General features: G+C 36.0%; 1 protein-coding gene across 1 annotated transcript; it reads left to right on the forward strand.

The window, feature by feature from the left end:
• Positions 1 to 342: 342 nt before the first annotated feature.
• Positions 343 to 1,357, forward strand: LOC130717229 (NAC domain-containing protein 83-like). The gene is made up of 3 exons (XM_057567383.1): positions 343 to 550; positions 761 to 1,020; positions 1,187 to 1,357. Exons 1-3 carry the CDS (start codon positions 343 to 345, stop codon positions 1,355 to 1,357), a joined length of 639 nt encoding a protein of 212 aa, XP_057423366.1.
• Positions 1,358 to 12,516: the final 11,159 nt, after the last annotated feature.

Here is a 12,516-nt window from a genome sequence, read left to right on the forward strand (position 1 = left end):
TTTAAACCTCGCAAAATATTTTATTCAAGAATTTTTATCTTTATTGAAAAATTATACTAGCTAAAATTTATAAATTCGGTATTATTAGAGTTATGAATCTTCATATGAAAACAATTCTTCGAGTTATTCAAATTATTAGAGTTATGATGTTCTTTCTTTTGTCATGCTCCTCTATTTCTTTCTCTACCTCATATTCCTTTGCTTCTTGCATCTCCGACGCTCTCTAAGATACAAACATTAAATGACACTACATATTTTGAATCTATAAATTGGTGTCCTAACAACACGAGTTTATTGCAGTGATTCCCCAAATAATTCAAACAATCCTTTTCTTCACTTAGGATGACATCCTTTGAGATGGAGATCGGCCTCATAACTTTTGAGAATGATGGTAGTGTTAGTTTACTACCTGGGTACAAGTTTGATCCCACTGATGAAGTTCTTGTGGATTTCTACTTAAAAAGGAGGGTATTTTCTCAACATCTTCCTGTTCAAATCATCCCTGATTTTAATGTGTTTCAAACTGAGCCTTGGGGGCTTCCCGGAGGAGGTTTGTGAATTTTTTTTCTAATTATCTCATATTTTACTGCTTCACAAGTCTTTTAATATTTTTACGAACCTTGTGCTAACCCATAGAGAATTTTGTCTTATAACAAATAAAAACATTTTTAATGTCTCATGAACTGTTTGTGTTGTTTTCAACTGGGATTTGAACCAAAATAGTGTTTTGAATTTAATTTAGGTTTTCTTAATTTTGTAGATGGAAATATTTTCAGTGAGTGCAAGTTCTTCTTCTACAACCCCATGAAACGTGACCTTACAAATCTTTATATGAGAGTTGCTGGAAGTGGTCAGTGGAAGGTTGTGGAGAAAGGTAAAGACATTCCTATCCCTCAAAACAACAAGGTGGTTGGAAAGAGGAACACCTTGATTTTCTGGGAGGCGAAAGGAGTCTCTACTAGGAGGACTAACTGGGTGATGCATGAGTTCCGACTTGTGTTAATTGATAACCCATCTAAGGTAAAGAATGAATATATAGAACAATGACCCTTTTTTCAAAACAAAGCACGTTTAGAGTAGGATTTTATGAATTCTCATGAGAATGGTTGATAGGTAGAATCATCACTAAAATTGTTCTTTGTGATCAATATTACCATATCACTGAACTTTGTAACCCAAAATACAGATGACAAAATGGGCTGTGTATCGCATCTTCCAGAAGAATGATGAAAAAAAGGTAAAGAAAACAAGAGGGTCTAAAGAGGGGAACTCTAATGGTGGAAAAAACGGTGCAAGTGTTGAAGCAATTGATTTCAATGAGAGTGGCAATTCTCAAGCTCTACCATTCCTTAAGTGAAGAGATTCCATCCTCATGAAGTACTTTTTTTCATGCTCTCTTTATTGTTGTCATTTATCATAAGTGACGAATAAGTGGTACTCTCTCCGTTTCTATATAACTGACACTTTAAGGTTGTTGCACAAGTATTAAAAAATAGCAATTAATGTTCTTGTTTTATTAAAATTACAATCGAATTTCCTATTATACAATTTATTTCTCTTATTAATTCTAACTTTTCAATTTTCCCACCACCAATAAATAAAGGTACAATTGGTAAAATATAATTAATGCTCTCTTGAACTTTGTAAAGTGACAGATAATTATGAACAAAATTCAGCTGAAAATAGTGTCAGTTATATAGGAACGGAGGGAGTAACTTAGTTAATAAAGGCCATATCATCTCAGATAATAATGAATTTTTAAAACAACAATATAGTTTATTATAAAGAGAAAGCAGTACAATTCTCAAAATTGTAGAGTGAATAAGAAAGATTATGAGTGTTCACGACCTGTGCTGGTTCAGATCTATATATATTAGTAAAGCTCACTTGAGCTAAGTATTAAGTACAAATACACATGAGAACCTACATACATTAGTAAAAAAACTGGTGTTTTAATGAGATAGCTTAGTGAGTGAATGAACGGGTAGTGGAAACTTGTGCACTAATGATTTCAGTTTTAAACTTAATAAATATCAAATGTATAAGTAAAAGAGTAACATCCATGCCAAAAGTGTAACAGACCACAAAGTTATATATATCTGCAAATGGTTTTAGCACAGTACCTTAAATTAAAATCAAATTTAATGTTAATTTTAAACTAATATCAATTTAGTCCAAGAAAAAAAAAACTATTAACCATAAAGCATACTTCCGCCAAAATTAATCTTGATACGCAATGGTCTTAGTTTGCTGTCCAATTTTCTGCAAGAATATATGTCTATTTTTCTTAAACTCACAAACTCTTAGAATTCCTTAGCATAGTAACTCCGAAGAAAAACTAACATTAAATTAAAAATAGTGGCATGATGGCAATACCAGTGTCAAAAACTGAATAAAATTGTTAATATCAGGAGGCTATTCAACTATCTACATTAAATAAATAAAAAATGAAATGTATTATATTGAACCATGCATCTATTATATCTCTATATAAACAAACCAGTGAAATTACTCACAAACTCAAATTATTCATATTTCTTAGACTTCACCTGCTGGTGAGAAAAAAATGACAATTGTCTCTAAGACTCTAACTACTTCAACAAGTATGTCATTCTTAATTATTTTAGTTAATTTCAAAATTGCTTTTTTAAATTACCCATTCTTATTTCTTTAATTTATTGCAGGAGAAAGATCATCAACAACAACAAAAAATCCACATATATCTCCGTTGCAGATGATTGTAAAATAAAACTGTGAGTTTCACATATATGGTAATTTACTAAACAATTCTTCTCATTCAATTGAAATCATACAAATATATCATCATTTCTATATTTATATGACACAAATCAGTAACAAAGTGTGTGCCACATAAATTTATATATTGCACAAGAAAGATAAGTGTAAAATATAGTACTCACTATATTCTTGATAAGAAATATGAATCTTTCACTCCTCAATATTGTCATATTATGGAAGAAAAAAAATAGCAACTTAATCATTCAAAGGGAACAAATGACGTTCATCCTGCAGTTAGATAGAATATATTTTTATGTTCGTGAAAGTGATTTTAAAAGAACTTCTATGCCACCAGCAATGGTAAACAACCACATCAATCTTGATAATTTTTTTTTAGCACAACTGATAACATCACTGCAATGACTAAATCAATATTAGAAAAAAAAATAGTAGACTACCACGTTCATTTCAATACTAATCTAATTAAGTAATAAAATTTCTTTTATATAAAAAAAATCTACTCTCAATTCAATCTCAATAGAAATCTACCTATTTTTTCTTCTGATGAAGAAAAAAAAAGAAATCTACCTGTTTGATCCTTTTTTCCCTTATTAGAGAAATAAAGTGTGAGAATATCATAACTCAATTATATTTAATTATACATATATTCTAAATCTTCTTCTAAATAATAGTTTTCTTACCTTTCTGTAAATTTAAATATTACAATTAAAAAAATACAAATTAAAAACGAACCCGTGCGTTGCACGGGTTTAATTTCTAGTATAATGTAAAATAAAATACAAACCGATCAAATTTAAATTGTTTCATTTAAATGAGATCGTTTTTCACTTGAACTGTTACGGTGGCAGCTCCCCTGTTTTTCGTTTTGTTGTTGGTGGGTTTTTTTAATAAAGGGAGAGATGCTTGCTTCGGGAATCCAGGAACCGAGTTTTTGTTTGTTTTGTTTTATGGGTTGGGTATGAGATGTTGATAGATCAATTTTCTGGCGAGTGCAATTTATCTTTCCGATTTACCCGAGTTTATAGCGCCAGCCTTTGTTTTTTTTAGTAGGCAAAATAAATGCATTAAAGGGAGTACAAGGGGTACTCCAACCCTTAATACAAAGAGGAGAAATGAAAACAAATAAAAAAAAAGCAGAATAGGGTCAATAGATAAACACAAGAACCAGAACAACAACAACAATTAAAGACCTACAATAAAATATGGTGCAGGGACGCACACCCCACCACCTCAACCAATAGAAAAAACCAGCATCAATCAATCAAATCCTAACTAAATACCAGAAGCAAAGCCATCAGCAATAGGAAAAACGACAGCAAATGTGAAAGTGAATTTCCACAGCAACAGACCCAATTAAAGACCCACCTCAGCAACTGAAAGTACCAAACCAGGTTAAAGGGTAGCATTACAACCCAAGCAACCATAACACAGCCAGGTGAATTCTCCACATCACACGCACGCATACTACTAATCACACTCCAACAGAAACACCTCATCAAACGAACTCCCATCTTGTAAAAACAGCAACCTTCGACATGACAGTTGCAATCCCAAATCATAACAATTGCAGACACAAAAGAGGTTGAGAGCACCACTCATACAGAGAACAGCTGAACTCGCTATGTATACTTTGCCGTTAGTCATTGCCAGGATCAATTCCAAGACAGAATTGACATCCACCGTACCATCCCTAAATACAACATCATTACAAATCAACCAAATTGACAACACTGCTGAAAGCCAGATTGAGAAAGCACCTCCTTGTTGACACTTATTCCAGCAAAAAGAGAATTGAAGCAAGTGATCTCTAGGGCTATGTTTGGATTGATGGTACATAATAAAGCGGAGCGGAATGGAATGTAATGGAACAGAATGGAGCGGAACGGAATAGAGTAAAAATCTCATTCCATTGTTTGGGTATTTTGTGATGGAATAGAACAAATCTACCGCTCCACTTGGGACGGAGCAGAATGAATTATAACTTTTTTATTCCTATATTACCCTTATTATAAAATATCATTAAAAAAGTCATCTTAGCTTATAAGAATGTCAAATTGATTGTTAAGGGAGCTCAACAATTTATCTTCCTTTCATACATATTATATATCTCATCTCCTTTTCAAAAAAAAAAATCTCATCTCCAATCTGGTGTTTATATGAAAACGGGCTTAAACACTAATTATCCTTAAGAAATCAAAAATACCTTCAAACAAATGGTACAGTAATATCGTCAAAGTGGATTGCATAAAATAGTCTGTGATTAAAACATGATTGCAGGTAACAAAAACTAATTACAAGCCGGCAATGAGGAACATACTTAGAGAAATTAGTGAGAAATAGCGCAAATATGCTTAGAAGTAGCCGATTTATACTGAATTTAAAAACAGAAAAAATTACTATAGGAAATAAGCCTTGCTAGTTACAGAGTTATGACGTGCAAGGGAGGTTATGGTGGTAGGTTACCAGGGGTGAGAATTCATAACAAATACATGTATATTGAAGAGGTAAAAAAAATTTACTTGCCCAGAGAAAAGCTTGCACCAGACATGGGAGCAACTGCAGGGGAAAGGCGAGAGAAAGTTGCAAACAAAGATGGCAGCAACTATTGAGAATGGGTGAAAAAGAGTGAGTAAGAACGTGCAAGGGAGGTTATGGAGGGAGGCTACTAGGGGTAAAATAGTATTTTTACAATTTAATTAAATGATGGTTTTGCTTTCCATTCCTTTCCATTCAATTTGGGGGGAGCAAATATGAAGGTAACCAATGGAGCATGATGAAATTTGGACCATTACTTACCACTCCCTTCCATCCTGTTTTAAATAAAACAAACAATGGAACCCCTCCTCCTTCCACTCCACTCCACTTCACTCCACTCCACTCCTTCCCCCTCCCTCAATCCAAACAGACCCTAGGGAAATTTGGTAGCACTATTAGAACCCCCAACCATTGATAGCACCCTCGCCAAATTTCCATTGCAACCGGTCATAAGAGTACAAGATGAGCACCAACCTTTGTCTTTGCTTCTATTTCCTTCTTTTGCTCCCTACCTTTCGTGTTTCTGTTTTCTTTCTTTCTCCTTTTGCTCTCTTGTAATGAATTGAAGTACTCCTAGTACTTTCTTTTTAGACTTGCTACATGGCACGACTAAATTCCTTGCACGCCAGGCACGATACACAAGATTCAGTTATTGTATTGAACACAAATCTTATTTTTTAAATTTATAATTCAACAGAATATAAATGGAAATTTGGGAAATACACAGTTGTGCCTTTTCGTGCTCTACATCCATCGTGCAATTCAGTATTTCTCTTTCATTTTATACTATTTGGCTTATAAAAAGAATCTTCCAAACACAAGTACACAACCTAGTTCAAAATCTGTTGGGGTTTGTTCTGCTCCTTCGTCATGAGGCGACTTCTAGGGCCTGCTCAGGACGAGGTGGTGCTTCAGTGATTGATTTCAGCGGTGGTGATGAAGAGGAGCAAGACGAGGGCATAGATGGGGAGCGTTGGGACGACGGTGGTTCTAAAAGGTCCTGCTTATGGATGTCAAAATTACCCACGCCCCCAAATACCCACGGATAAAAACCCTTTACGAGTAAAATTACCCGCACCCACAGATATCCACGAATTTATTTAATGGGCATTTCCATTATCCATTTATTAATGGGGTGGGTACGGATATTGATGTATCCATACCCTTGGATAACCACTCGATATATAGAATACTAAAATACACTATATATAATCTAGTAAGAAATGTATATCAAATTTAATACCTAATCAATTTGTGTTTGTGTTCTTCAAGTAAACTTGTACAATAGTAATGGTAAAAAGAAACTCGTAGACCCAAAAAAAGAGAAAGAAAATAAGTATTTGCCTTTACGTATCGACTGTGAAGTCTAATCTTAAATTTTATTTTTAATATTATTTTCATTTGAACAAGTATATGTGAATCCATATATGTTCATGGGTGCCTATGAATATCCACGAATACTTTAAAATCTGATTAAACCTCACTTAATGGATATCATTGTGGGTATGGAGCGGGTACGGGTATGTATTATTACCAACGGAGCGGGTGGTGGATATATGCCACTCATACTCATTGACATCCCTAGTCCTGTTACACACTGTTTATCAATGGTATTTCGGAAGCTGTGGGATACCATATGGTAAGGGACCTTTCCTTGAAGCATAGAAAGGTGAAAAATGTGTTCATCCAACAACAGCGGAAGTTTAGGCGAAGGTTCCATTTTGGGTTTGTTCGTTACGTGCTCAAGGAGGATGCCTTCTCGGCGATGAAGCGTCTTGACAGGTTTAGGATTAGTGGCGCTTTCTTGTCTGTTGCTTCGTCTAAGCTCCCTCACGCGAGCTTGAAGGGCCTGGAATAGCAGCTCCGCGTTTCACAGGTTCCTGTGAAGGCGTCTGAATCTTAGTTCCGGCAGATAAAGGCGGTAGACTCGTCCATACCTTCTAGATCCTGGCGTGAAGTTGTGATGGGGAAGCCAAAGAGATGTAGATCGGTTTCAGTCGCTGCTATGGAGGTTTCCATGCTTGTGGATAGGGGATCGAAGTGTGATTCAGGGCCAAGAATCTCGGTCGGCGTGTTGTTCCCAGAATTGGACGTTGAGGATCAGTGTGCTCAAAACAAAGAAGATGGGTACGTTTCAGGTGAATCCTTTTCTCCAGTTTCGGCCTCTCTGGAACATGTAGAATTCGAAGGGGCAAGGGTGCAGCTTGGTGGGATGAGAGAGAAGAATATGCTGCCAGTTATGTCTCATGGGAATTTTGAAAATAATTTATTATCCTTTAATTTTATGCCTATTTTGGTTGGTGGTGTTAATGGTTTTTCTATTTTTAAGGAGCCTCTGTCTCTTCCTTTTATGCAGTTGCAGCTTGGTTTTTATGAGCATTTGTGGGTTTCAAGTTGGAGTTTGAATGTTGTCTTGGCCTTTCAATGTGATAATGTTGGTTCGCTTGGTTCCCTTTGTTGAAATTTTTCAAGTGTGAGTAAGTCCCACATTGGAAGCTAAGGATAAGTTTGAGTGGTTTATAAGTGTGAGGACCCACACACCCATTGCCTTAAGGTTTTGGGTGAAATATGTGGTGTCTAGTCCAGTTATGGTTTGCTCTTTAAAAGCCCAATGTGGAGTTGTATCCCCCCAATTTAAATCATCTCCTTTCTTTGGCCCTTTCTTTGGCCTAACGTGGTATCAGAGTCGATGGTTGTTTGACCATGGGTCTGGGCCTCTAAGACTCAGGAGCACAAGCCCAGAATGACGGCCTCTGAGGTTCTGGATGAGTACAAGCCCAACTTTCATTTTAGATGGACTCACACTTGAGGGGGAGATTGTTGGGAATTTTCAAGTGTGAGTAAGTCTCACATTGGAAGCTAAGGATAAGTTTGAGTGGTTTATAAGTGTGAGGACTCATTCACCCATTGCCTTAAGGATTTGGGTGAAATATGTGGTGTCTGGTCCACTTATGGTTTGCTCTTTAAAAGCCCAATGTGGAGTTTTATCCCCCAGTTTTAAACTATCTCCTTTGTTTGGGTCTTTCTTTGGCCCTGGATCTTTCTTTTGCAATTATGATTTCCCAGCTTTGGAGGGTGCCACAAATTTTCTTACTTCCTTGCCATCTCCAGTAGCCTGCTCAACCTTTCCCGATAGTGCCTCTTCTGATCATCTTATTGCGGGTTGCTCTTCTAGTGGTGAGGTGGGGTCTTGCCCAGCTTCTGTCGATCATGAGCAAGAGGGAGCTATTGCTTTGTCGCATTGCTCTTCTCTTTGGGGGTATGAGGATGTCAGTTTTGAAGACCCAACTCTTGAGTTTTCTCCGCCGAGACCTCGTCTTCGTGGACGACGATGGAAGAAGCGTGGGGCGAAGCGTGATTCAGAGGGGACCCCTCGCAAGCCTAGAGGTCGTCCAAAGAAGGTTGTTTGTGAAGATGCCACGTGCAGTCCGCCAAGTGGTCCTCCTTCTCCTTTTGGCCCATACACTGGCTAGAAAGGCTTATTTTTTAGGAAAACTGGCAGGTTTGGAATTCTTTTTTAGCGAGGATGAGACCATTCATGGTCTGGCGATGTATCTTAAAGATAATGGGTCTGCGAGCTCGTAGCGTGCTTGGGTAGGCCAGTTGTCTTTTTAGGTTGTTTGGTCCCCTTGGTTGGTTTTTGGGTTGTTCAGGCTTGTAAGGTCTTTGGTTTTTTTTTTTTTTTCTGGTGGTTTTGTTTGTTGTTTGGTTTTTGTCGGGTGGGGTCGTACTTTATTTTGCTTTTTTTTAACTCTAAAAAAATGGAATTATCATAGTTATGATTTTTATAAAGAAGTCATCCCTTATCGAATTAAGTCAATCCTTAAAATTATTCAAATTATCAAAGTTATGATCGTTCCTCTTGCATTTCTAATGCTCTCTAGCAACAAGAGTTTACTGAAGTGATTCACCCAAATAGTTCAAACAACCCTTTCTTCACTTGAGATGACATCCTTTCATCCCTTGAGACGGAGGTTGGCCTCATAACTTATGATAATGATGGTAGTGTTAGGTTGCCACCTAGTTACAAGTTTGATCCCACTGATGAGGATTTTATGAATTTCTACTTGAAAAGGAGGGCTTTTGCTCAACCTCCTCTTCAAATCATCCCAAATTTTGATGTGTTTCAAACTGAGCCTTAGGGGCTTCCTAGAGGAGGTTGGTGATTTTTTTAACTCTCATTTTTCAATGTTCGAGCCTTTAAACCTTTTTGACCCTTGTGCTAACTCAGAGAGCATTTTGTCTCGTAACTAGAAAATAAAAATTCCAATTTTTGCATGTCCCATGAAATGTTTTATGTTGTTTTCAAGTGGGAATTAATTTAGGTTTTGATCCTATCTTTGCAGAGGAGAAGATTTTCAATGAGCGTAAGTGCTTCTTCTACAATACCATGGGGCGTGATCTTGAAAGCCTTGACATCAGATTTGCTGGGAGTGGTCAATGGAGGGTTGTAGAGAAAGGCAAAAACATTCATATTCCTTGAAACAACCAGGTTATTGGGAAGTGGAACACTCTAGTTTTCTGGGAGCTGGAAGGTGTTTGTGCTAGGTGGACCAAATGGGTGATTCATGAGTTCTGCCTTGTGCTATTGCGAATCCATCTAAGGTAAAGAAAAAAATATATAGTACAGGGGCCCTTTTCAAAATTGAGTAGTTTTAGAGTAATATATTTTAAATTCTCTTTAGAATGGTTGGTTGAATCATTATCAAAGCTTTTTATTTTATTTTCTTTGTCATCAATATTATCATATCACTAAATTTTTAACTCAAAATGCAGATGGAAAAATGGGATGTGTATAACATCTTTCAAAAGAAGGCTGCTAGGAAGGTGAATACGAGAGAGCCTAATGGGGGAGCTCCAACGGTGACAAAAATGTTGTAAGTGCTAAGGTCATTGATTTCAACAAGAGTGTTAGTTTCCCAAGCCCTCCCCCAATGACTTCTTCCTTAAGCAAGGGCATTGAATCCTCTTGAAATGACTTTTTATGTTTTCCTTATTGTTGTCATTTCTCATAATAAATTCCTAACCATCTTAGATAATAATGAGTTTTGCAACTATTATTATAGTTATTTATAAGGACAAAGTATAACTTACGTATGATCTCTGTTTTCCTGTAGTTTGCTTTGAGATTAATTACCTTCAACTGATCGAGACTTGGAAGCGTTACTGTTAGGGCACCTCCTTTCTTGATTTAGTAATTCTTGATTATCACAATTTAGCTTTGGGTTATGTGGCTTGGATTGAGGAGTTCCCGTTAGGGGTCCTCTATTTGGTTCATCTTGATGTAACAGTCTCGACGCCCGATCCTTCTTCTTAATGAATGGATTTCGTTTCAAAAAGAGAAAGTAGCACAACCCTATAAATTAGAAAGAGAATATGAGAGACTAAGGGTGTTTAGAGGTTGGTTCGGTTTAAGGTGAAATACAATATGAATGGATCAAATTTAATTGGATCTTATAGTATATTAAATTTCCTTGCATTGGAGTGAGATTAAGTGGAGGGTGTGAGATTTTATTTCTAAGATTTATATCCGAGCTAAGACACCAGGAAAAAGCAAGATTTTAATTTATTTTTTTTCTCTTTCATTCATCCAACATAATATAAATATCTGAGGTATTGTGAGACACAATCAATATTAGGCTGAGATAAATAATATAAATTTATGTGATATAGTAATACCCAATCAAAAGTAAAAAAAAAATACCACGATCAGGGCCAAAAATATGCTTTACCTTACGGGTACCTTTTATCCTATGCGTCATTTCAAGCCCTTAAAAGAGTGATAAGATACCAACGAGATGCCAAGTATTGAAGATGCGTAAGACTTCTCAATAATCTAGATTTATGGTTTTATTTAATCACACTTTACATTCTTTTTATTTCACTTATTTACCTATCACATCTGGCGTGACTGCATGAGTGTATTTGGCATGTTTAATTTCCCCCAAATTTACCTTCTCTTGGACTCCCAGATTCATGTGGCTCCTATACATAACCACATCAAAACCCTCTTTCTGTCACATAATCCTGCAAAATCACACTCATTCCAACCTCACGTGACCTACCCCCACGCAATCAAAAATCCCACACCATGTATCACCCTCCAACCAATCACACACCAACATTCTCTCAACGCGCCCCAAAATCTCACTGCACTTTCCTAATTCCAATTCCACCCACAAACTCAGATCCCCACTTTTCTCAATTCTAAAATCGTATGGATCGATTTTAAGTTTTTCTACCGATTTTAGGGTTCAAGTCGGGTTTAGGATCGATCTTAGGGTTTTACGCTGGTTTTAGGTTTTCGGCTAATTTTAAGGTTTACGTCAGGTTTAGGGTTTTCGGTTGATTTTAGGTTTTCATCAGATTTTAGGGCTCAAGTCGAGTTTAAGGTCAATTTTAGGTTCTTCGGGCGATTTGAGGGTTCGGGACGGGTTTAGGGTTGATTTTATGGTTTTAGGCTGATTTTAGGTTTTTCTACTAATTTTAGGGTACATATCGGGTTTAAGGTTGATTTTAGGGTTTTCGATCAATTTTAGGGTTTATGGTCGATTTTAGGCTTTTTAGCCGATTTTAGGTTTTTCGGTCGATTTTAGGGTTCTGGTGGGGTTTAGGGTTAATTTTATGGTTTTCGGGCGATCATTTTTTCTTTCATGTCAAAGTCAGTAGTCTTCGTCGGGTGAGACTCCAGTGTTGGTTGGGTTTAGAGCCAATTTTAGTTTTTTCGACCGATGTTAGGGTTCATGTTTGATTTAGGGTTAATTTTAGGGTTTTGTGTCGATTTTAGTGTTTAGGGACGATTTTAGATATTTCTGCTGATATCAGGGTTTAGGTCGAGTTTTTTATTATAATTATTCAAATAATATTAATTAAGATTAAAAAATTATATTATTATATTAAGATTAAAAAAATAAATGAAGGAACTTCTATTATATTACCCAAACAAAGAATTTTACAATTGATGAAATGTTATCTCTTTATCCAAACAATAGAATTTAATTTGAAAATCAAGGGAATTCAATTGAATCAATTGAATTTCTTATAACATTTAAAATCCCTTGAATTTCTACAATCCTCATCCAAACGCAACCTCAATGTTCAATAAAGAAACGACATAACAGTAATAAATTGCAAGAGTTGCATATTAGTTATGAGAAATATTTGAATGACTTGCCATTTGGATAATAAATAATGCGAATGAGAAATTATTAAAATTAATTA

The sequence above is a fragment of the Lotus japonicus genome, chromosome 1 (assembly GCF_012489685.1).
Source record: "Lotus japonicus ecotype B-129 chromosome 1, LjGifu_v1.2".
NCBI lineage: Eukaryota > Viridiplantae > Streptophyta > Magnoliopsida > Fabales > Fabaceae > Lotus > Lotus japonicus.